Below are 24921 nucleotides of genomic sequence, written 5' to 3' on the forward strand. Positions count from 1 at the left end.
GCCCATGCCACACGCATGCAACCCCATACCATCAGAGATGCTGGCTTCTGAACTGAGCACTGATAACAACTTGGGTTGTCCTTGTCTTCTTAATCCAGATGACATGGCGTCCTAGTTTTCCAAAAAGAACTTCAAATTTTAATTCGTCTGACCACAAAAAGTTTTCCACTTTGCCACAGTCCATTTATATGAGTCTTGGCCCAGAAAAAACACCTGCGCTTCTGGATCATGTTTAGATATGGCTTCTTTTTTGACCTATAGAGTTTTAGCAGGCAACGGCAAATGGCACGGTGGATTGTGTTCACCGACAATGTTTTCTGGAAGTATTCCTGAGCCCATGTTGTGATTTCTATAACAGTAGCATTCCTGTATATGATGCAGTTCCGTCTAAGGGCCTGAAGATCACAGGCAGCCAGTATGGTTTTCTGGCCTTGACCCTTACGCACAGAGATTGTTCCAGATTCTCTGAATCTTTGGATGATATTATGCACTGTAGATGATGATAACTTCAAACTCTTTGCAATTTTTCTCTGAGAAACTCCTTTCTGATATTGCTCCACTATTTTTTGCCATAGCATTGGGGGAATTGTTGATCCTCTGCCTATCGTGACTTCTGAGAGACACTGCCACTCTGAGAGGCTCTTTTTATACCCAATCATGTTGCCAATTGACCTAATAAGTTGCACATTGGTCCTCCAGCTGTTCCTTATATGTACATTTAACTTTTCCAGCCTCTTATTGCTACTTGTCCCAACTTTTTTGGTATGTGTAGCTCTCATGACAACCAAAATTTCTAAATGTCTCACTTTCAACAATTTCTATGTTATCTATATTCTATGTATGTCTGTCTAATCTTCTGGAGACTTTTTAATAAAGTAATTCAAACAAAAAAACGGAGAATAAACCATACCACACATGACACTTGACATAAACAAAGCTAGACCAGGAACAGACAGAAACAGAGGGCTTATATACACATGGTGAACAGAGGACTAGATGAGACTAATTAAAGGGTTAGTTCACCCAAAAATGAAAATAATGTAATTAATTACTCAGCCTCATGTTGTTTTACACCCGTAAGAACTTTGTTCATCTTCGTAACACAAATTAATATATTTTGATGAAATCCGATGGCTCAGCGAGGCAATCTATTTCAAAGCACTGCTTCATGAAGCTTCGGAGCTTTACGAATCGATTCAGTGATTCAGAGCGCCAAAGTCATGTGATTTCAGCAGTTTGTCGTTTGATACGCGATCTGAATCACTGATTCAATTTGTTCGGAACTGTGGGACATGTGGTCTTCACCTCACAGCCGATGAAAGATAATCAGGATATGCAGAAATCATGTTCATGGATGTGATTATTAACGTTGCTGTAGTATGAAGCAGAGCAGGACCGAGTGTTGTGTGAGCTGAACGAGGCCGCTGGAGCGATTGTGCAACACACGCCACGAGCAGCAGAACTTTTATTATGCCCTAATCGCCTGTGCCACTTCTGCTTTTCCGGTCATGAGTATGAGATGACACAGCTCTGTTTATCAAGATACATTCAAGTGTGTTGAAAATTATGTTATATATTACTCTGTGCGTTCGCTCGGCAGCAGCTACAGTAAGTTAGATCGATTTTAGAATATCATGTTAAATACTGGATGGCTTGTGTTGATAAATGGCATGAAATTAATTTTAAAACATATTGTATGATGGAGAAAATTCTGTATTACCGTTACTAAAAATAAAGCTGCATCTGATTATGCTATGTTAGCTACTTGACAAAATAGTGTTTTTCTCTGTGGCATGGTAAAGCATGGTACTCGCATAATTAGATAAATAGACAATAAGATGTGTCGAGCTATATAACAATAATTAGCTTTCCGTCAGTAAATACATCAAAACAGTTATTCCCTTGTCTATTAAAACAGGTAATATATTAAAGCGTCTTTGGTGTTGTCACGGCTACACAATCTGCACCTTCAAACACGGACACTTACGCCACGCCCACTCGTTCACAATCACCGGAATACTGAACACCTGTGCATCATCACCAGAGCCACATATAAGCACACCAGTCCCATTCACTCATTGTCTGGTCTTGCACCGATCCCTACACGTCACTCAACCTCGTCTTACCTGAACATTGTACCTACTGTTGTCTTCATCGTCTTCATCTCCAGTCCTGAGTCCTCCGTCATCATCTGTGTCACCATTGTCATCTGCCAAGGAAAGTTATCATTGTTTTACCATTCGTCAGTTCTACGTGTCAAGATTATCTACCTGTGTCTTCACCTGTGTCTGAAACCTCTGTTAATAAACACTGTTGCACTTACCTCATCTGTGTCCTCGTCTGTGTCTGACAGGTGTTTCCATGGTTTCTACAAAATGAAACCGAGGGTAACGCGGATATGATGCAATTGACAGGCGACTCCTTACACGTCCCAGATCCTTGATTAAAATTGCAATTTTTTTACGATTTACAAATAGTTGGGATATTGGGATACTGTAAGCACTCAAGTGAACAATATATATATATAACACTGGCCTAGTGGTTTTTGAATATTTTACTGCAAAATTCCTGAACTCCTGAACTGAGGACTAATCAAATCAGTAATCTAGGATACAAACAAGTGAAGAATGGAGGAGAACTGAACTAATTAATAGACTAAGGGATGAACAAAGAAACTCAAACATGAACAGGACTCAGAAGCAGATCAACAAACAAACTCAAAATGTGACAATGTGTCAAGTGGCACACATTTAGACAGCCATGTTAGCAGGTCACAGCATTCACACTGCCTGTGTAAGCAGTGCCTATTTTTGCCAATTGTAGGAGTGCTGAACTGCAAATACTTAATATATTTTTACTTACAAGCACAATATTTTACAATTCAGGCTATCTATGTGTTTGGCAGACCGTTTTAATCCAAAGTGATTTATTACATTAGTTCTGTATATACATTTTATCCAAGCAACATAACTGGGTTAAACTACTCACCCATTGTTTGAGAAAAAGACATCTTTTGTGCTTACACATGCTGTCACAGGCACACAAAATCTCTTTATTATTCAGTAAATCTGACTCAATCCAGACTATTTAAGCGGCTTATAATTGCACTTTGGGATTTGGGTTCCATTCTGTGTAGATTAATTACCATTTTAATGTAAATATGACCCCCTTCCTCATTTATTATTAGATTTCATTATGATGAAGTTTGTAATAATTCTCAATAGCCCATTCCTGATAACACTTTTGTATAATTTCTGGCTGTTATCAAACATAGGAAGTCAGAATTTTTTTTTTTTTTTTTTTTAGAACCACAGTTGCACAGCAGAAACACGGAATTCAGCAGCTATGTGAAACAGGCTTGACTCTCTCTCGCTCTCTCTACTTCTGCTCCTCCGTCATGAATTCCATCAAAGTGATTTGTTCTCCTTAGTTCCAAACTACTCAGCTGGATTAAATAAATCACATCAGCTTAGCTGCTGGGGGGATCTCATGTCATTTGAAGGTTGTGTGAATGGGAGATCGCCGCTGATTCACATCAGAGCTCCGTATGCGCTGCCTCACAACATATTATGGCCTTCTTCTCTCTATCTCTATCTCTGGCTGTCCTCTGTTTATTTTGTTCTTCGTGTTTAATTTCCCTGCCACACAGTCCTGATGCGCCCTGTCAGACATGTCATCACCACAGTGCTTCAAGCAGGGATCAGAGCAGAGTCATACATACAGGCACAAGCAGGGTGGTCCAACCGCTGACGGCTGAGGATATCGGGCTGACCGTTCACGTATTCGTTCAAGTTTTATTAACATATTATCTGTTTTTGCTAAGATCACATTGTTCCACATAATCTGGCCCATTAACATGCGTTGCTGTCCTCTATCTACACAGACAGCTTCCTTATAACGCAGCATCATAATTCAACCTCACATTGATTGATATACTCTATATTGTCAGTAACTTATCTATCTATCTATCTATCTATCTATCTATCTATCTATCTATCTATCTATCTATCTATCTATCTATCTATCGTTCTACACTGTAAAATAATAATAATATTTTCATGATTTGTTATAAAAAATTTTCTTTTGTCAAATCAACTTACATAATGTAGTTCAGACAGGATAAATATTTTGTAACATCATAACTCAAAAAAATTAAGAATTTAAGGCAACCAGATAACTTACTTTTTAAAGTTAAACCAACAATTCTTTTTTACAGTGTAAGTTTCTATCTTTTGTTCTATCTATAGTTCTATTTATCAATCTGTCTATCGTTCAGCATATCTTTTTATCACTCTATCATTCTGTCTGTCTGTCTGTCCGTACGTACGTATGTTTGTCTGTAAAGCCTAAAACCTTCAAACAAGGTTTTTTACTTTTCAAAACTTTCAAGCAAGGTTTTTTAAGGCCAACATTTTTTTTTTTTTTTTTTTTTTTTTTTTTATGTACGATAGAGTAGATTTTGAATTAGCTGGAGGTATTTTTTTATCAGTTTTTCCCCCTTAACCTTTCATCCTGTCATCATTTATAAACAATCTATATCTAGTTCCCACCCTCTTGGACTCCTCCTAATGCAATCACATGGTGGAACGATGCTCAAACACATCAAGAGTGATCAGGTTCACAGCACATGGATCCGTGAGATCTGAGCAAAGTCGTTTGCGCTGACTTATGGAAGCCAGTGTCTATATCGTGCTTGTCGATACACAGAAATCATTATTCAGGCATGAGGACCTCTCATGGTTTCTGCCTCTCTGTTTAGTTGTAAAGCTTAGCAGTCAATAGAGTGTGTAATGAAAGAAACTCTGTAATAGTACGTGATCAGAAAGGCTGTAAATTTGCCTGATATTTGCAGCTTGTACATTTAACATCTTGCCTTTTAAGCAGTAATGAAAGCTTGTGAGCAATGCCGTATTATTAGATGGTCATTAAGCATTTCTTTACAGCTTGTACAATTGCAATCAGCGGCGCTAAGCACAGATTCAATGGTCATATCTTTGCTAAAAATAGTCATTCGCTTTAGTGGCAAACTTCATTGGCTCTGCTTAACTTTACGTTGCATGTCTAAAGCCTTGTTGCATATTGATTTGTTTCTGTCAGCTTGATTGCAGCCTTACTTCCTCTGCGGCCTTGATTACTCCCTGTTGACAAATGTATTGAGCTGATAGCACTCGTTAAAAGTTCCTGCCGTCGCCCCTGATGCACAGATAAGCGTGGTCTACATTCATTCTTCCCAGAAAAACGTTAGTATGTGTCCCTCAGGCAATAAGCAAATGATTTACAACTCCCCTGTTTTATAATTATGTAAAGTGTTTGAGACCTCCTTATCCACTCTTGCACTAATTACACAATTGGGGGATTTATCTCAGTGAAAGTACCAAAAGATCAATCTTTTATTTTTCAGCTGTGAAAAACATGAAGCATTGTCTGATCTTTGGCACCTGCTATATTGAGTTTATTCGATGCAAGCAATGTCAGTGCCCGCTCCTTGCCATCAATGATTGAGGGTTTGCTTGATTCACTCTGCATGTCCAGTCTTGCCTCAAACGATCTGTAATAAGGATAAATGGATCTGAAATTATATTCTATTACTTTGAAATTATCAATTAGCTGTGCTCAGGCTGCCGTCTTAGCTGGTTTTCTTTGATCATTACACAGCTCTTTGAAATACTTGATCCTGATTGGTCATGCTTTCCATTATGCAGTCAAATATTTTTGTGCAATGACCACTTTACTGGATTTTTGCTATTTTAATGTCTTTTGTAACTCTGCCATCCTGTAGATTTTCATATGAACAAGAAGGCGTAACCTTGTGACACAAGCAGTCGGAGTTAAAATGCAGTTAAACAAAAATGTTACATTATGGCTATGTATGTTAGATTGCAGATATTAGTAATATGTATAAATTAATTTAGTTGCAGTGTTCGTGTTGTTGCTAGGCTGATTGTTATGTAGTATGTACAGTACACATTCCATGTTATAATGAACTATTATTCTTAGAGGAAAAGGTTAAAAATATAAACATGAGGGTTAAATGCTTTCATATCCACTTATTTAATGTAATTTATTTATGGTTCTGCTGTATTTATTTATAGCAAGTAGCAGTGTGGTAAGTGGCATAATGTACAGAATTGCTTTACATTATCCACTGTATATTTTTTTTATGCCAGGATCCACAAAAACTATTTGGCATAAAAAAAAGATGCACATTGATTTCATATAATCAAACGGCCTACTTTGCATACAAAAATCGAATAAATATCTAATATATATTGCACAGTCAACAGAGTGTGAGTGTGTCAGAGACTAGTGTAAAACAAAAAGTGAGCTCTGCAGAGATCTCAAAGTCTGTCTGCACTTCAGTATTGAGAGCTTCATGTCTTTGTCATGGTGATGGTGAGAGAAAGAGTTGTTCTGTCCAGTTGTGATTTAATCTCAGGTGTTAGACAGCATGCAAGACAGACCATTATTTCTGATGAAAGGTGAGGTGAATCTGGTCCAGCTGCATTGAGAAGAGATTTGGAGATAACAGCGTGGGATCAATCACTGATCCCTGGGGGACCCCTGAACAGGTTGACTACTGTTTTCATACAGTAGATATGGCCGGTATAACGATATCCACCTCACTGCTGGAGGTAGACAGAACTAAAAATTGACCGCTGTTGTTTCCACACGAAACCCAATAGTAGAATAATTAGCTTTTCTATTGTCGTTTCCACCAGTTATATTTGCATAATTTCATGTGTTCCGTCTCTTTTTGTAACACCTAAATATCACTGTCAGTTTCTCTCCACTGTTCACATGGAACATCTGTCAACAGATTAGTTTTCGCTTAATAAACGCAGGGAATGTGTAAAATAACCAGCTTGTGCTACTTGAGCTGTCTGTGATGCTGAACGACAGCTCTGTTGTTGATTAGAGGCTTGTTTGACAAAGAGACATATGCCAGACCCAGACTTTATTGCTTCAAGACACAATCTATCAGGATGGAATGGCATAAAGCCAGTGGTTTGCCCAAGATAAAGGTTATACAATGCAGTTTGCGCTCGGAAACTTGATTTGTTGTGCACAAAAAACAACAGAGATAACAATCTGAGGACAAAGAAGTAAACACATCGGAGGACAGAGTTGGATTCCTGCCACTTTTCTCCTTCTGTGTTTTGTAAAACTATCTCAAACATAGTTGCCTTTCTTTAAGCAAATTACCTAAATGGCTCCAACTGATTATTTATTCGATTATCGGTATAATAAGTTTTATAAAAAAAATTATCTCTAAAAATTATCTAATTATCCGTTTGACTTACAGTAGATGCACACTCTAGCTCGTTCAGTAAAGTCTGCATTAATGGGTTATAGTTGTTCACCCAAAAATGAGAATTCTGTCATCAATTTTTCAGATTTCATTAAAAATATCATGTGTTCAAAGATGAATGAAAGTCTTATGGGTTTGTAACGATATGAGAGTAATTGAGGACAGAATTTTCAGTCTTGGGTGAACTAACCCAACAGGACAAAAAAGGAAATACTTATTTGAATTCCTAACATTTAAGCAAGTTTTATTCTGGAGAAACCACTATACACTTTCCATAGCATATAGCAAGTCACATTAACGCAGCTTATTAGTTTGTTTGAAGTGCTTAATATAAGGCATTGTCGTGTTTTGGATCATGTGCTTTTTCATGCAGCAGCTCTCTCACATAACTGGCACAGATTCAACTATTCGATAATGTTGTTGACGTGATAGAGAGTTTATGCCATCTAACTTTGGAAAGTTCAAAATTGTGGGGTGGGCAGGTGAGTGACGGAGAGTGACTTGGCTTCTGGAGATTGATAAGAAAATGCCAAGGGCTAACCAAAGTGATAATACCAGGTTCATTTCTGTCAACTCTGACAGATCACCTTCCCTTACAAACCTGTGGCCTTGCCTCATTTCTTTGTGCACACACACACACATTATACACACTCATTTGCACAAAGGCATACATGCATTTTTCAAAGTGCTGACATATTATGAGTGCTTATGTATTCTGTTATCATACCTCAGAGCTTTTCCATGCCATCAGAGGTCATAAATTTGTCATTTGTGAATAATTTAAGGCACAAATGAGATTTTGTGTCCTGTTCAGGTTGGGATTTAAGGTAAGTGCAGACAGTTTGAGTATTTATGAAGACTTTTGTGGACACTGGATTAATCAAGTGCGCTAGATTAGTCCGTCGGCAACATAATATGTTTTGACTGCTGCTGTTGTGGCAGGTAGGTCTATAATGTGAGAAATCAAAATCAAAGCTTATGTGACATGCTCTATCATTTTGAGTTGTCAAAATGTCAGTTTTATCACAAAGTTCAAACAATATATGTTGATTTGACTTTCTTCATTGTGGTGTATCAGATTGCTGTAGCAGCCACAGTTCAAATGGCAGCACAGTGCATGTGAATCGATTATATCTTCTGCTTTTTACAACTTACTGAAATGTATCATCGCACAGTCGTTGTTTTAACCATGGAAAAATATCAATAGAACACAGTATGTAACATTACATTTACCTCAGGAAAGTCATTAAGTGGCCATAACTTATTAGTCAACTTAAAAAAGAACCAAAGAGAAGAGCATATTGCTAAATATATGCTAACATGTTATTTATGGATGTTTGGATAGACCTGCTATTTCTGTCAAAAATGTTTGAAAATTGTTTATTTGAATGTTTAGAGGCCATATTCTCAAAAACAAGATTTTTTTGACAGCCACCATTTAAATGACTTTATATCAACAAATATTCACTCATATGTTTCAAGAAAAAAAAATCAGACTTTTGTATCATTTTGACTTTAAGACACAATCGTAACATACTGCCTGTTAATGGTTAATGTGGCACTGCATTGTAATGTCATTTTGGTGTTCTTACAGAATTGTGCTAGATGTAAGTGCCATTGCAGTATTCCATGGCTGTGTGTGTCTGTGGGTGGGGGGGTGGGGAGGTGGGGGGGGGGGTATGATACTGCATATATTTCTTGTGAATGTCAGTGTGTGAATCCAATCTCAGTCTAAGCAATGAGATGACTGCAAAATACAGGCTTACATATAGTAATCCTATCTCATGTTCAGCCATCTAGTGTGTGAGAGCAAGAGAGATGGAGGAAGAGAGGAAGAACTCTTTCCACAATGTACAAAACACTGTCAACAGCTATGATCATTAGCAGTCAGCAGGGATCCCTTTCTCTGATTCATGCCGTGAATTTACATGGCAGTTAATACAAGTGTAAAATTACTTATATCTGACAAAAACACAATGAACGATTCAGCTGTTCAGATAATCACTCTCAGAGATTATATTGCACTGGTTTAAATTGGTATTCATTACCACTTTAATTTATGAAGTAAAAAGTTGCCGCTTAACTGATGTTATCATTGAAAAAATCAATATCCTATTCATTAGTTTGTAGCTCTAGCCTATTAATTCAGTTCTTCATAGAGCCTAAAATGTTGCTGTTTATACATTAATAGTTGTTTATATGAGATAGTTCACCCCAAAATGAAAATTCACCTTTGATGTCATTTCAAACCCGTATGACTTTCTTTCCTCTGTGCAGTACAAACGTATATTCAGAAGACTGCTCTTTTTCATGCAATTACAGTGAATGTGTACTGGAGCTTTAAAGCTTTAAAAAGAACAAAAAAATCCCCATAAAAGTAGTTGATTCAACTTGTGTGCTATATTCCAAATTTTCTAAAGTAATATGATAGCCTTATGTATAAAAAAAAAAAAAAAAAAAAAACAGACCAAAATTTTGTTTGAAATTGCCTTCTCACAGAAGACGTTTGTCTTTTCTTAGGTTTTCTTTGATGCGTAATTGTTACAAAGCCAGTTTGTGCAGTAAATGGAGTGTATTCTTACGTTTGGGCAGAAAAAATGATTAGAAATTATAGCTTATATTATGCCTGAATGCTCAGTTCAATTGATTGAGCAGGTGCATTAGTTAGTCAGTAATACTGTGCATCAAATAGTAAATCGCTGAATGAATGAGTTATTCAGTGAGTGAAAGACTGTCTCCTCTTGTCTGTGAGAAAAAAGACAAGTCTGTTTTATTCTCTCTTGGCACTTTTCCACCGACACCATGAAGGATGTTCACAGCAAGCAACCCTGAACATCATAACACCAGCCTCTCCTACATAATCACACCACTCAGCACTAGGAATCAATTAACACCCACAAGCGGACACCTAAATCACGGCTTCTGTATGAGGAATTTGAGTACAGCACTTCAGTGAGTCACGTAATAGTTGAGATGGGACTTGGCTTAAGTTCTTGAAGTTTTTCAGGCACCCGAGATTTCTGTCTGAAATTGCATAATCTGAGGTTTTTAGGTACGTCTTTTGAATAAGTAATTACTTCAACTGTTAAAAAAAAATCATGTGAACTACTGAACATGCCAGCGCAATTTTTACTGCCATTCATAAGTCTTCATCTGTGCACTCATGGGATAGTAAAATGTCCATGGGCCACATTTCCATGATTCTCAGAAGTCATAGTTGGGTAAACTTCTAGTGGTCTAGGAAACTTCAACAAATCATATTTTTGCATTCCCATTTACTCCAGCAGCAAAAGAAAAAAATCTATTATAGTAATTATAAGACTTAATAAAAGAGGGGAAAAAATTATCAATAGATTGATAACATTGGTCAAAAGAGAAAGATGTCAAATTTGCAGTCACCAGCAGCATTTTCTGTGGTTCTGTAGTTTTCTGTGATTTAATGCCTAGGTAATGTACATAAAATTACAATGAATATACATGAAAAACTTTTAGATTTACAATGTTAACAACTGTGTAAACTGTTTTATGTGAATTTAATTTGGACATAATACTCATTTCACATACTATTTTTCACCTACTATATCTAAGGAAGTATGGATGTTCGGACAGAGACATGGAGTTACTTTTAATTCATTAGTTTGCACTCATTGTGCTGTGTTGACTTTTTAGTCTTTTTTCTGAAATGTGTGTGAATGCTGTTTTTTGTCGTTATTAGATTGAATGTGAATATTAGATTGTTATATCCTTGTCCTCATTTGTCCTCTATAGACTTTCCAAAAAAAAAAAAAAACATATATTTTTAGAGGTTAAATTGGTTTATTTTGGGGGCCAGACCTGTGGTTCACACCCTCTACTGTTTTACCACCTATCAGGGTTTAGTATTTCTCCCGGGAGCTAATTATTCCAAACTCTGTTTGGCTGTGCCACAACAAACAATATGCATGCATGCATGCCACTATACAGTATGTGTGTGTGTGTGTGTGTGTGTGTGTGTGAGAAAGAGAGTCTGCCAGCGGTGAAGCGGCAAGCTGGCCCAGGTTCTGCTTTTCTGATTGATCTTCGGGTGACAAGCTGTGTCATGGGGCTCATCGCCAGCCTGTCAGCACCTCACCTCTCTTCCTTCTCCTCTATCCAGTCTCTTTTCTTCCTGTTCTCTCTCTCTCTCTTTCTTTCTTTTCCTCTCTTTTCCTCTCTCTTCTGTCATTCTGCCAGAGATCAGGAGCAGCTGCTGTCCCAGGGGGTCCAACTGTCTCCTAGATCTTCTTCTCTTACGCTGGCCAAACAGTTAAAAACTCTGTGTGCATGTATTTACGTGATATGTGGAGTTTTAGCGCATCTTGTTCACTAAATTAAGGCGCCCACACACTACAAGATAATCAGGGCGATTTTGGGCCCAATTCTCTCTTTCCAACAATCCTAGGTAAAGTCCTGATTATCTTGATGGTTCTACAGATTATCTCATCAGATTTCCCTATGGTGTGAGGTGTTAACAGTGATTGAATCTGCTCGGAAGAATGTTGGGGCCGCACTAATCTCAAATTGTAAAAATTTAACATGATAAATATTTATGATCAGAAATCCTGTATGGGAGAACCCCAAGGAAAAGCGAGCTGATGGAAGCCTGTATTTTTTTTTCTGCAAATTTTTGGTAAAAAGCAGTCCAAATAATATCATCATCACCATTTCTTCTTGCCCGTCATCTGCCATGTTTGTTTACTCTAAAGTCACGTTTGACCACAAGAGATTTTGCGAGATTTCCTGTGTTCACAGTCGGGATTCTGGTTATTTTTTGTGAATGGAATCTGTTAGTGTGTGGTGTGCTGTCTTGGTCACACCATGGTACTCCACTCACTACTGAAACAAAACTGTTAAATTTATGATATATTTATAGACATGTTTGTCATGTTTCTGATAAGATTTTAAAAATCTTTTAGTGTGGGCTTGCCTTAACTCCTTCCAATCCAGTTTAAGTGTGCCAGGTGTTAAGTGTGACGTTAAGTGTGTCTTAAAAGATCTGGCTCAAATGATTCTATTGTTTGTGAATTGTAAAGTCAAGAAAAAGACCTCAACTCTCTTATCTCATTACTTTTAGTTTAGATTGCAAACTGACATTCACTACACGGCCAATGTGCTATTATAGTGTGCTATTATAGTATTTCTTTCATTTATATTTATTAATTTTAGTTTTTAGTATTTTTCATCTAATATTTATATATATATTTTTTTCATTTCAGCTTTATTTCAATTAACAAATATAGATTTTTTAATAGTTATAGTTAACACAGCAACACGCAAACAGTGTTCATAACGTTTTTGTGTTGTTATCTGATTTGCATAATTTCTTTAGTGAATTAGGCACACGTGCAAATGAACGGTGCTATTAGTGGGCACAGTTAATTTTTAGTAAATGCTGAAGTGTCTGCTCAATCACACATGCACACACTCCACGCATACTGCGGGATATTCGATGACCTTCCATGGCGTGTATGAGTGGCCCAAAGTGCGCCACAGTTAATGACTGGCTCATTTACACTGTCTCTGTTTTAATGAAGTATTAACATGCGCTCGGAGAGTAATTACAGGTCCGTTCCCGTCGGGCTTGTCAGACTGCACCAGGGAGTGCAGATGGAGGAAGGGTCAACTGTTCACACTCTCTTATATGCTAATCAATATGAGTCCATTTACAATAAAGGTTCATTTACAAAGCGGCATTATGATTAGACAGCTGCATTGCTCTGATGTTTTGTTTTTTTAGGTTTTATTTTTTTGGTTTACACCAGCAACAGATTGTAGCTTGCGGCATATAATATATTAAATATGTCTCAAAAATTGCTTGCTAATGAAATGTAGCTATTATATTATTCACTTTTTTTAATTAAGTTTGAAGTTTGCAGTGAGTGTTTAAATTTTAAATAAAAGTTTTAGTGCTGGAGGTGCTATAATTACATATTTTGATTATGTTGTTTTGATATTTTTCATTTGAATGGAATAAGCCTTGCTTTACTAAGCATGTTTGGATGTGGTTTTGCAGCATTGTGGTTGCCATCAGTGCAGGAGACGGGCCTTTATTTAAATCAAAAGCAGACAAAATCAGAGAGGCCGTGCCACCTGCAAAATGAGAAAAGAGATGCTTCTGTTATCTACAAGAAGATTCAGCGCTCTTTCTCCCCCGAGTTTCCTCTGAAACAAATGTCTCCTGAAGCTCTGCAGTGCATTTCTGTCTCTGCACTCCCATGACACTGCGCTCCCTCCCTTTCTTCCTGTCCTCTCGGCAGAGGCTTTAATCCTATGCAGTGTGCGCTACCCATGGCCCGGGTGGCTGTCCTCATCTGGCTTTGTGTTTGTAATGAGAGGGCAAGATTGTGTTGTCTTTGATCTGAGGTGCTCCAGTCTTGCTGCATGCTCCCTCATGTAAGGCTGGGGATTTGCTATTGTGTGTGTCGGGATCATTCGCTCACCTTCCATGACCCCTCCTGCGCACACAGCTTCCTGCTTTTTTTTTTTTTTTTTTTTTTTTAAATATTCATCATTCTTCTCAGCCTCATTTCATGTTTTTTTTTTTATTCTCATTTAGTATCACCTCATCTCATTCTCATCTCTGTTTTCTAGTCTCAAGTAATCCTGCGTCTTCTCATCGAGTTTCTCATCGAGTCTCGAGACTTGTCTTTTTCACTTCTTTAAATGTTAGCTCATCATGTCTCTTGTCATCAAGTCTCGTTTAATCTCATCTGTCGTATCTTGTTATCTAGTATCTTCTCATCTCGCTTTGTCTCTTCTAGTCTCTGATCTTATGTCTTCTCATGTGGAGCTGTTTTCTCCTGTTCTCTCTTATCCTCTTCTCAGTCTTGCCTCATTCTTTCTTTTCTCTTCTCATCTAGTCTCCTCTCCTCTGTTGTTTACTCTGTTCATTCTGTCTCTTCTCTTCTAGTCTCATTTCATCTTTTCTGTCATTTGGTTTCAGTTGATCCTGTCTCGTCTTGTCTAGTCTCATCTCGTTCCATGTAGTCTCACTTCTTTGTCATATAGTCTTTTAATTTATGTAGTCACATCTCATTCCATCTCATCATTTCTCATCTAATGTACTTTTCTTTTTTGTCTAGTCTAATTTCATTCTTTCTCTTCTCATCTGATCTAATTTCATCTCATCTTGTCATATTTAGTCCATTCTGTCTTGTGTCATCTAGTCTTATTTCATCTCATTTAATCTCTTCTTTATTGTCTAGTCTCAGTTTATCTGATCTCTTCTCAATTAGTTTCATCTTATTTTATGTAATCTTTTTTTCATTAAGTCTTCTCCTCTCTGTCATCTAGAGTAGTCCATGCTCCTTTTTTATCTAATTTCATCTCATCTCTTCTCATGTAGTCTTCTCTCTTTTTTGTTGTTGTCTAGTCTCAGTTCATCCTTTCGCTTCTCATCTAATCTCATTTCAGCTCTCATTTAGTCCTCTCTTCTCAGCATTTAGTCTGTTCATTCTGTCTCATCTCATCTAGTCTTGTTTCATCTCATGTAGTCTTCATGTAGTCCTCCATTCGTTTTTGTTGTCTACTCCCAGTTCATCCTTTCTTCTCTCATCTAGTCTCATCTCATTTCGTCTGATATTTTCTCATTTATTTTTCTCTTCTGTTATCTAGGCTCACTTCATTATGTCTCATCCCATCTAGTCTGATCTTTTCTCAAGTTATTTCCTTATCTTCTTTGTCTAGTCTCAGTTTTTCTTCTCTTATCTCATATAATATCATCTCATGCTTTCTCATTTAGTCTCAGTTAATCCTTAGTCTCAGTTCATCCTGTCTCATCGCATCTCATTTCATCTCATCTCTTCTCGTCTCATATTATCTGTGTCAGGGGTCCAGCACTATAACTCCTCTTTCTCTTCACATTATCATGTCCCTTGAGCCAATGACAGTGGCAGAGTCAGACTGTAATACTGTCAGGAGGAACTGCAGGAACATCTCTATTAACCTTCAACTGATGTACTGCATGTGCTGGGATGCAGACTGACAACACTGCGGACCTTTTCTCACCCACATTCGCACACTCTCCAAAGTGACCCTCATGGGATCTGAAGTACAATAGCTGCTGGGATTTGCTCTCCTAAGCAGTAACTTTTGCTGAATTGAATTACTTGTCCCAGGAATTGGCAGAATTACTCCAGTGCTTGTTAATGAGCCTGACGATATTGTTCTTCCTATGGGCATCATTAGGTTGTTTAGATTCGACAGGGGACCTGAGCTTGGCAGTTTGATAAGAAGCAGTCATGTTGGTGAATTAACTTGAACATTTTCTCTTCCCTTGCAGGAATTCTCTCTGCTACGATTGGACGATTTAGCTGATCAACGAGTCAACATTGTCGGGTTTTCAGTCTTCAACAGGACACATCCCTTCTTTCAGGACTTCGTCCTCAGCCTCAATCGATCCTGGCAGGAGAACTGTGATCATGCGCCTTTTGCAGGAACACCAGTAAGGCAGAGGAACTCTCAGTTAAAGATGCTTTTGAATATGCATAGTTAAATCAATTTAAAGGGATAGTTCACCTAAAAAAAGTCTTGTGGTTTACTTAATTTCTTTCTTTTGTGAAACACAAAGAAATATTTGTCAGTAATGTTACGAAGAAATGTTACGCAGAATGTCCAAGCAGCCTATTGCCATATGATGAAAGTAGATGGTTTGTCATGATAAACTCCAAAAATGACAAAAACCATAGCCATAAGTTACCTTTGGACTACATTTATGATACTTTTTTGTTCATTTTGGAGCTTGGCATTATAATTCTACTTTCATTTTATGGGAAAGAGCAGCTTGGACCTCCCTCTTAACATCTCATTTGGGTTTTTGTGGAAAAACGAGAGGTGGAATAACATAAAGGTGAGTTTTAAATTTTGGGTGAACTATCCTTTAAAAATAGTCCCTTTCCATGCTTATTTCTAGTCCAGGGGCTACATTTATGATACTTTTTTGTTCATTTTGGAGCTTGGCATTGTAATTCCACTTTTATTTTATGGAAAAGAGCAGCTTGGACCTCCATGCTAACATCTCATACTTATTTCCATGCTTATTTCTAGTTCAGGGGTTTTCAAACTTTAGGTTGCAGAGTGGGAAAAGATGGGTCAAAGTCACTTGGCTGCACATGTGAATGACTCACAAACACACACACACACACACACACACACACACACACACACACACACACACACACACACACACACACACACACACACACACATGTTTGTTTTTGTGAATTGTGGGGACTTTCCATAGACTTCAATGCATTTTACACTGAACAAACTGTACATTCTATCCCCCTACCCTGCCCCTACCCCTAAACCTAACCCTCACAGGAAACTGTGCAAACTTTTACTTTTTCACAAAAACTCATTCTATATGATTTATAAACCCATTTACATTGTGGGGACCGCTGGCTGGTCCCCACGATGTAGGTGAACTCAGGTTTATATTACATCATGGGGACATTTGGTCCCCACAATGTAATATAAACAAAAGCACACACACACACACACAGTTTAGTCTAGGGCTGCAAGATATAACAACATTAAATAGAAATCGTGATATTCCTCAGTGCGATTTTCGAATCGCATAGGCTGCGAATTTATTATAAATATCCACTTTGTATTTTGAAGCGTGTGTGCGACTTGTAATAACAGTGAGGGCCTCAGAGCGACTCAGGCTTGGGCTGCGTTATTAATAACAAGAAACTTGTTCATTCCAATCACTACGCTGTATTCTGCATTAGATTGCATTACAAATGTCACAAAAAAGGCTGTTTTAGGTCTGTTCATTCATCTCTGTCATTTGTTCAACTCAGCGCTTTTGTCTTTCAGAGACAAAGTACATTGTTTTCATTCCTTCGTTGTGCATTTGGCAACCTACCAACACATAAGGAAACTATCTATAAAAGACATTTCACTTGTACACACACGGAACGAGCATGAGAGCGTTTTCTGCGCTGAACACCACAATGAGTTTAACAACACTCTCAGCATGGATTACAGTTCATATCCCGACTGGAGTGAGCATGTTTTTATGGACATATTTCATATACTTAACATCTGTAAATGAAGAAATTAAAACATAAATATTTTACAACTAAAATGTTATAGTTGTACTATAAAATTAAATTATTTTTATTAAATTAAAACATGATTTCTGTCACATCAAACTTTTGAGTAAAATTAGGCTTACAGTAATGTCAGTTGTTTTCTAATCTCAAATATTTTAGTGGGTCTTGAGATGGAAAAGTTTGGGAACCCCTGATCTAGCCCATGTTCTGAAAAAAAGCCGTTTATTTGTAACTTAAAGATGCTGTGTTAATTAATTTGGTACAGCCTACTACCCATGTCCTCTTGCTTACCTTGAAACCGAGGCTATGGCTGTATAATTCATCACACACAGTCACAAACTCACCCTGAGGAATACACACACCCTGAATGTTCACGTCAGCCCAGTTATTTCCGGCACTTTTGAAATGAAAACATCTGTGTAATGTATTATTCCTCATCTCAGTCTCCAACAAACATCCAGGGAAGCTACAAAAAAAATGTTATCAAAGATCAATCGGTAAAACATTTCTTCATCTGATATAAGTTGTTATAATTAATATTAAATTTTTGTATTCTAATTAAAGCTGCGGGGGGAAGAATTTTGAAAAATAAATGCCTACTGCTTTTAGAAACTAGTTCTGGTTGCATTTCTCATTTAATTAGGTCTAATCTTTAATTAATCAGAATATGGTTTGTAGTCTGGCAGACAGATGAGAGAGAGAACAGGTCTAAACCCCACAGTGAGACTCAGCTCTGTGTTACACACTGACCTAGAAATGCAAAGCCTCAACTAGCTTGGCTTAACGTGCTTGATATGGAAGATGCTAACCGCACAGAAATTAAGCCCTGGAGTTCATTAGCTAAAGTCTAGACTGGCTAGTCTGTGCAGAGATTAACCAGTGAAGCTGCATATCTGCCTCAGTCGGCAGCGCACGCATATTGTCATTTTGCATTCGCCTAATGAGAGCAGCCAGGACATTTCCCTGCATGTGACCAGAATAGTTACACTGTGTGTTATTTTTTTCTGCAGAAAGGCGAGAAACAACATTTAAACAGACTGCTATTTTAGTCACAAACGCATTCAGCGTCCCTCACAACACACACATCTCCACCTCCTCTAAGCTGCTGTGCTCTTCCATAATGCAGCATAACATATCTTCATTTCAAAAAGCTTTAGCATCATAATGATGTCAGAGGAAAAGGAAACTCCACAGCATTTGCTGCAGTACATTCACACAACATCTGATGTAATTAAAGTGGTCAGTGATTCAGTTCCAGGGGGCTATGGAGGCAAAGGAAGTGGTGGTTGTATCGCAATGATCAACGATGAAGCATCTAAATGAATGAATGATATTCTAAATGTCCAAACATATGCAGACACCCAAAGACCCTTTATTCATATATGCTTTTTAAGCATTTGATTTCACAACCACAGGCATTGATTGGAAGTTTTTTTTTTTTTTTTTTTTTTTTTTTCGTTTGCTTTATCTTCCACTGTTTCCACTGCTTCCAGTAGATATTTAAACATGGTTTCAGGAATTTACTCGCATTCAGAGAAGAGCATCAATGAGGCCATGGAGACACTCCAATTTATATATATATAGGAGTGAGGATGCAACCGATAAAGAGTGACACTAAAGACATTTATAATGTTACAAAAGATTTCTATTCCAAATAAATGCTGTTCTAATGATGAGCATTAGATTTAAAAACGTTAAAAATCTTGCTGACCCTAAACTTTTGAATGGTAATGTATCATATATTATATACTTTATTTAATTAAATACTAGTTTATGGTCTGTGGGGTTGGTTTTATATTTTCAACTAGCAATCCCAAAATCATGGGTTTAATTCACATACATCAAACTATATCTTTTTGTCAGTAAGTCACTTTAAATAAAAGCATCTGCCAAATGCATACATATAAATGTATGTTTTACTTTAAGTATTTATTTCTACGGCTGAACACTTGTCAAAATACTTTTGGCCATAAAGTGTAGGCTATATCGGTCTAGCATTCTACACTTGGGTTGTATGGCTTTCTGTTTGCTCTGTCTATGAGTTTACGCTTATGTGTGTGTGTTCCAGCTTTCGTCAGCGCTGCTGTTTGATGCGGTGCACACAGTGGTGGCAGCTGTGCAGGAGCTGAACCGTAGCCAGAATGTAGGAGCCACTCAGCTCTCCTGCAAGTCCTCTAAGATCTGGGAGCACGGCACAAGTCTGATGAACTACCTGAGGATGGTAAGAACCGCAGGGAGAGCACACGAGCTGCCAATCATCTCACCCGCTGCCGTTGCAGGCTCATTTATCATTTAGTTTTTGCTCTCTGTACCACTGCGGCCCACAAACCCTCATCAGAACTGCAGCCTTCAGCAGAATGTGTGAAACTGAGACACTGTGTCTTACTCAGCCATTAAAGATTAACGACCATCAGCTTGTCATTACTGCATCATCCTATGCATGACGTACAGAGATCTATATGTGTTTCCTGCATTGTGAAAATGCTTCCAGTGAGGAGCTCTGGTGTCCATGTATCTCTATAAATCTATACAGCACTGAAGGCTTGTGTGGCTGTGATCTGTGATTGCATGATACCCCTAGGCGTTAACATGTCTCTCTCTCTCTCTCTCTCTCTCTCTCTCTCTCTCTCTCTCGGGATAGGTAGAGTTGGAAGGTCTAACAGGCCACATCGAATTCAACAGTAAAGGCCAACGCTCGAACTATGTCCTCCGGATCATGCAGAACAGCAGGGATGGCCTAAGGCAGGTAAAGTAACTCTCAGCCACACCAACCCATCAGCAAAAGGTAAAACTTGCCATTATCTGTGTTTACGCTTCTGTCTGCCAGGAACACAATGAGATTTCCTGTCTGTGGTCACACAGATGTGATTTAAAGGTGAAAAAATCCTCTAAAAGCACATAGTTTTTTCCCCAATCCTCAATCATAACACTTGAGCGGAAATGTGTAGGAAGGAAACTGGATTTCATTGTGCCCAGCAGGGTTCAGCCACACCAATTGTGATGAAATTATTGTTAATTAGCACTTCCGTGCTCCTGTGATTTTTATTGGCGGGTTTGGATGTAGATTGAATTGTTATTACAACGTGAAGCGGGGGCTCTTGCAGGTGTGCCATCTGCCATTAGCACACAGAAAATCAGTTTGAAATTTAAAGGGATAGTTCCTAAGAAAATACACATCTGTCATCAATTTCTCACCCTAATGTCGTTTCAAACCCATACAACTTTCATTCATTTTCGAAACACAAATAAAGGTATTTTTAATTAAACCTGAGAAATTTCTGACCCTCCATTGAATGTCCATTACATCAAAACATCATAAAAGAAATCCATATGAATTAAGACATAATGGCTTTATAATGAACAGATTTAATTTAGGTTTTTATTCACATATAAATATTTATCAACGCACAGAGCTCATCGAATATGGTGAATGGAAGAGCAAATGTGCTTGCATGAAACGTGGGAACAAACCTCATGGTTTCTCCCTCATCAAACAAGCAAATTTGAAGCTAACTTTTTAGGTTGCTTGGACTATCAGTGGAGGGACAGAAATGTCTCAAGTTTCTTCATTTGTGTTTCAAAGATGAACAAAAGTCTTATGGTTTGGAACAACATGAGGCTAAGTAAAATAATTATACAGGTAGACTACCTAACAAAGACCAAAGAGGTCGAAACGTTGTTTATCCATTATTAAAATGGAGTTTGAGAGCATAGTGGCATAGTGTGCTGTCCTTTTGTTCTTTTTCAAGGCCATCTCGGATGTTTTTTTGTTTGTTTGTTTGTTTGTTTGTCTGTCTTTTTGTTGTTGTTGTTGTTGTTGTTGTTGTTGTTGTTGTTTTTTGGTCATGCATCTGCTCTAAAGATTTTGGAATAAAACTGGAGTAAACACATTTTTTCAGCAGGAAAATTATGAAATAATCATCATAAAAGATTCTCTTTTTGAAGATGTGCCCCCTCTTTGCTCATAAAAAGGTGACCTGATGAAGGCAGAAGGTGTCAAAACATTTAGTCTACTATTAAAATAGAGTTTGAGAGCATTGTGACATGCTGTTCTTTTATACTTTTATAGAATTACTCATAGAATATAAATTACACAGTGTTGTTATAGAATAAAAATGTCCATTTATTTTCACACACTACAATCTCTGAAGTTGAGTGAGTTTTCTTGTTTTGCCTCGAGCTACGTCCAACAGCACGGTTAGATCACTTTCCAACTTTAAAAAGCCATTTAGGATAAACCGTGTTGACGGCTGACTGTTGTTAGTGTTGCCTGTTTCTGTATATGACGGAGAGCGAGAGAGCAGAAGGGTAGCGCTGTCAAACAGCAGCCTGGTTTCTGAGTGACACCACATTTCTTGAGCCTTTGTGACGGTCACCTTGTGTGACTCACGCACTTTTTTTTTTTTGCTCTTTTAACCTTTTGAAACACTGTCAACTTTCTCCATGGACTGCTCTTATACAGAGTGCTCTGTGATTTGTGATGGACAGATGGACAGTCGAAGGCCACTTTGTTCACTATTCCAGGCATAACAGCAGAGATTGGACTAGCAGCTGGTGCTTGCACCCAACCATATTAGTTTCACAAAGACGTCACTGTTTTTCTAGAGAGTAATATCCGCTGTCTCAATTTGATGTAATGCATCTGTCGCTTCCCTGGCCCAGCTCATTCAGCGCGGCTGTGCGGTCCAGCTGGACAGCAAAGTTCATGCGAATGTCACCTCACTGTCCTAACGTACCTTCCCTCTGCCCATCATTTTCTAAATGTGTTGTGCACTTGTTGTTGTAAAAGACTGAGCATTATGGCAGAGCTCACAATGTCTGTTTCTCTTAATGATAGACATTCACCCACAAATCCAAGCTGAGGCTGTTTTCATTTAATGAGTATCAGTGTGCAAAATACAGTGCCTGAATACAGAATACTTGTGTAATATTAATGCTTTCTATTGTATAATGCTGCACACAATACACATACTGCACACTACAAGAATAATAAGAGTAGTGTGCTATTCCAAGCCAAACCAGAAAGTAGCCAGGTACTTGGAATAATTCTACTTTATTTAGAAACTAAATTAGAAATTAAAAACTTTGAAAATAAAAATATTAGGACTGTCCAAAAATAAAATAAAAAATATTAGAAACTCTTTTAAAAAATAAATACATACAAATATATTATTATATTTATTAATATAAAAGTATTATATAAGAAATTAATACTTTTATTCAGCGAGGATGCAATAAATTGATGAAAAGTGATAGTAAAGATGTTTGTGATGTTACAAAAGATTTCTTTGTAGCAAATTAGCTCAAAATAAATATGAATAATTAATCATAACTAGTTATAATTAATTATTAATATTTTAATCAGTTAATAAAATTAACTTAATGTAATAAAATTAATATTACAATCAACTAACCTGTTGTTCAGTGAACACACAGTGTTAATTGTTTATTAACTAAGAAATGTTCATTTCCAGGTTATGGGAAATAACAGTCTTATTCTATTAAAAGCCTGTAGTCAGGATCGACATGAATAGGGACTCCCGTATATGAGCGCAAAGCACAGACAACTTTACGTGTGATATGAACAACACTTTATTAACTAGACTAAACACTTAAACTACTCTAACATTCACACACATACATGCATACAGTTTACCAAGAGAGAGAGAGCTAAAGCAGAGTACAGTAAAGCAGGAAGTTACAGCATTGTTGGACATTCAGCAGATCAACAGCCTTGAGCAAACCATCAGTTTAGTTTTAACAGGCCCTTCTTTAAAAGGGATAAGGATACTCAATGTATCCGATAATGAGACTAAGTTTGATACTTGCATGTCTCTCCAAGTTGAATTAAAACGGTCCTGATGCAATTTGTGGAGGCTTCCATTGAATCTTTGCTGATATTGTCTTGATGAAGAAAACCAGTTGGATTCAGAGGATCTTTGGTGAATGGAAGGTCTAGGCCGAGGCCTGGCACAAGCTTGGGGTTCCTTAGAAGCTTCTAGCTTCTTACAGCATCATCTTGACGTCAGCATTTGTCAGTAAAAGAGAAGAAGAGGAGGAAGAGCAGGAAGAGAAGGGGGTTGGATCTTGTGAACAGTGAATAAAAGGGGTGAAGATGTCACACCCTCTTGGGGTGTCTGAGCCAATAAGGAGTTTCCCTTTCAGAGGGAAGTTTTACGAGTCTTTGTTCTGTAGCATGATATTAGCATAAGACACTGGATTGGATGAATGAGAGAATAACCTTCTAGATTCCTATAATACTAACATGTCACAGAGTTAGTAACATGTAACATAAATTACCAAATAGGAAATAAAAGTTGGAGTCCGTAGATACCAAACATGCTGCCAATGTGATCTCAGTTAACTATACATTTGCAACTATGGAACATTAATACCAAAATAGTTCAAAAGAGAGAATTAATACATAGAATAAAGCCTATAAAAGGAAAGTTGTGAGATGGGAAAATTGGGTACATGTTTATACATTTCCCAAGTGGTTATATAGAGAATACATAGGATTAAGAGAGTTTATTTGTTCCTCTCAGGAAGAATGAGTCACTAGTCTCTACAGCATTCTTCTGGATCATAAAAGTACCATATAACTGTAACAGGACACCTAGTTGTGCCTGTGTGCTAGCTACACTTGGGATGCTGGTTGCAGTTTTAGGGGGATGAGTTCAGAGAACTTTGATAGTGAGAGTGAGTTTATGGGTAATTCATTAAATACAATGAATAATTGTGTGGCTGATTGGTCCAGACGCTACACACAGATTGCAGCCGTGAGGGAACGGCGAGAGGCCGGTTGCGCGAGTGTTAATGAGCTTCACCTGGGAGGCGCCACCAGCCTCGCGCTGTTCCCTCACGGCTCTCGCCTGCCCTGGTCGCCACACACACATATATATATATATATATATATATATATATATATATATATATATATATATATATAAAACAATAATATTGTGTAGTATATAATATCACATAAATGCAGTCTTGGTGAGCAGAGACTTCTTTCCACAAACATTTGAATGGTACTATATAAAATACACTTCTAACAGCTTCCATTTTAATCATAATGAGAATGATAAATTATATACAGTATAATATGAATTAAAAGTAACATTTCTGGTTTGATGTTGATGAAGGGGTTTATGAGCTATACTGCAGTAACTGTGGAAATACCTAAGATAACTAAACACTGCAGTAATGTGCATAAATTAAATGTGAATTCTAATGTCCATGACACAGTATTATGTTTGTTTTTTTTGTGAGTGATTTATGCCATGAATATACTTCAAAGCAGATTGCTTCCTCAATGCTCTGTCTCAGATTAGCAGCTATTAGAGGTATACGGATGCCTTAGCAACAAGTCTTGAGTGAAGCTGGCAGGATTTATACAAAGACGTGTGCACACATGCACACATCCACAAATGCTTTCTCTTTTCCACATCATATATTGACAGATGCTTGGGGCTCATATCAGTTTCGGAGGCTACATCAACACCCGCCCTGGGAAGCCATGAATCTTCACAG

General features: G+C 37.6%; 1 protein-coding gene across 1 annotated transcript in view; it reads left to right on the top strand.

The window, feature by feature from the left end:
* Positions 1-24921, top strand: part of grik4 (glutamate receptor, ionotropic, kainate 4) — a 430510-nt gene that overhangs the window by 340294 nt on the left and 65295 nt on the right. The window contains exons 10-12 of the mRNA XM_067365349.1: positions 15609-15770; positions 19457-19609; positions 20030-20134. Coding sequence (XP_067221450.1) covers positions 15609-15770; positions 19457-19609; positions 20030-20134 — 420 coding nt within the window. The remainder of the gene's footprint in view (positions 1-15608; positions 15771-19456; positions 19610-20029; positions 20135-24921) is intronic.

The sequence above is a fragment of the Chanodichthys erythropterus genome, chromosome 17 (assembly GCF_024489055.1).
Source record: "Chanodichthys erythropterus isolate Z2021 chromosome 17, ASM2448905v1, whole genome shotgun sequence".
Classification (NCBI taxonomy): Eukaryota; Metazoa; Chordata; class Actinopteri; order Cypriniformes; family Xenocyprididae; genus Chanodichthys; species Chanodichthys erythropterus.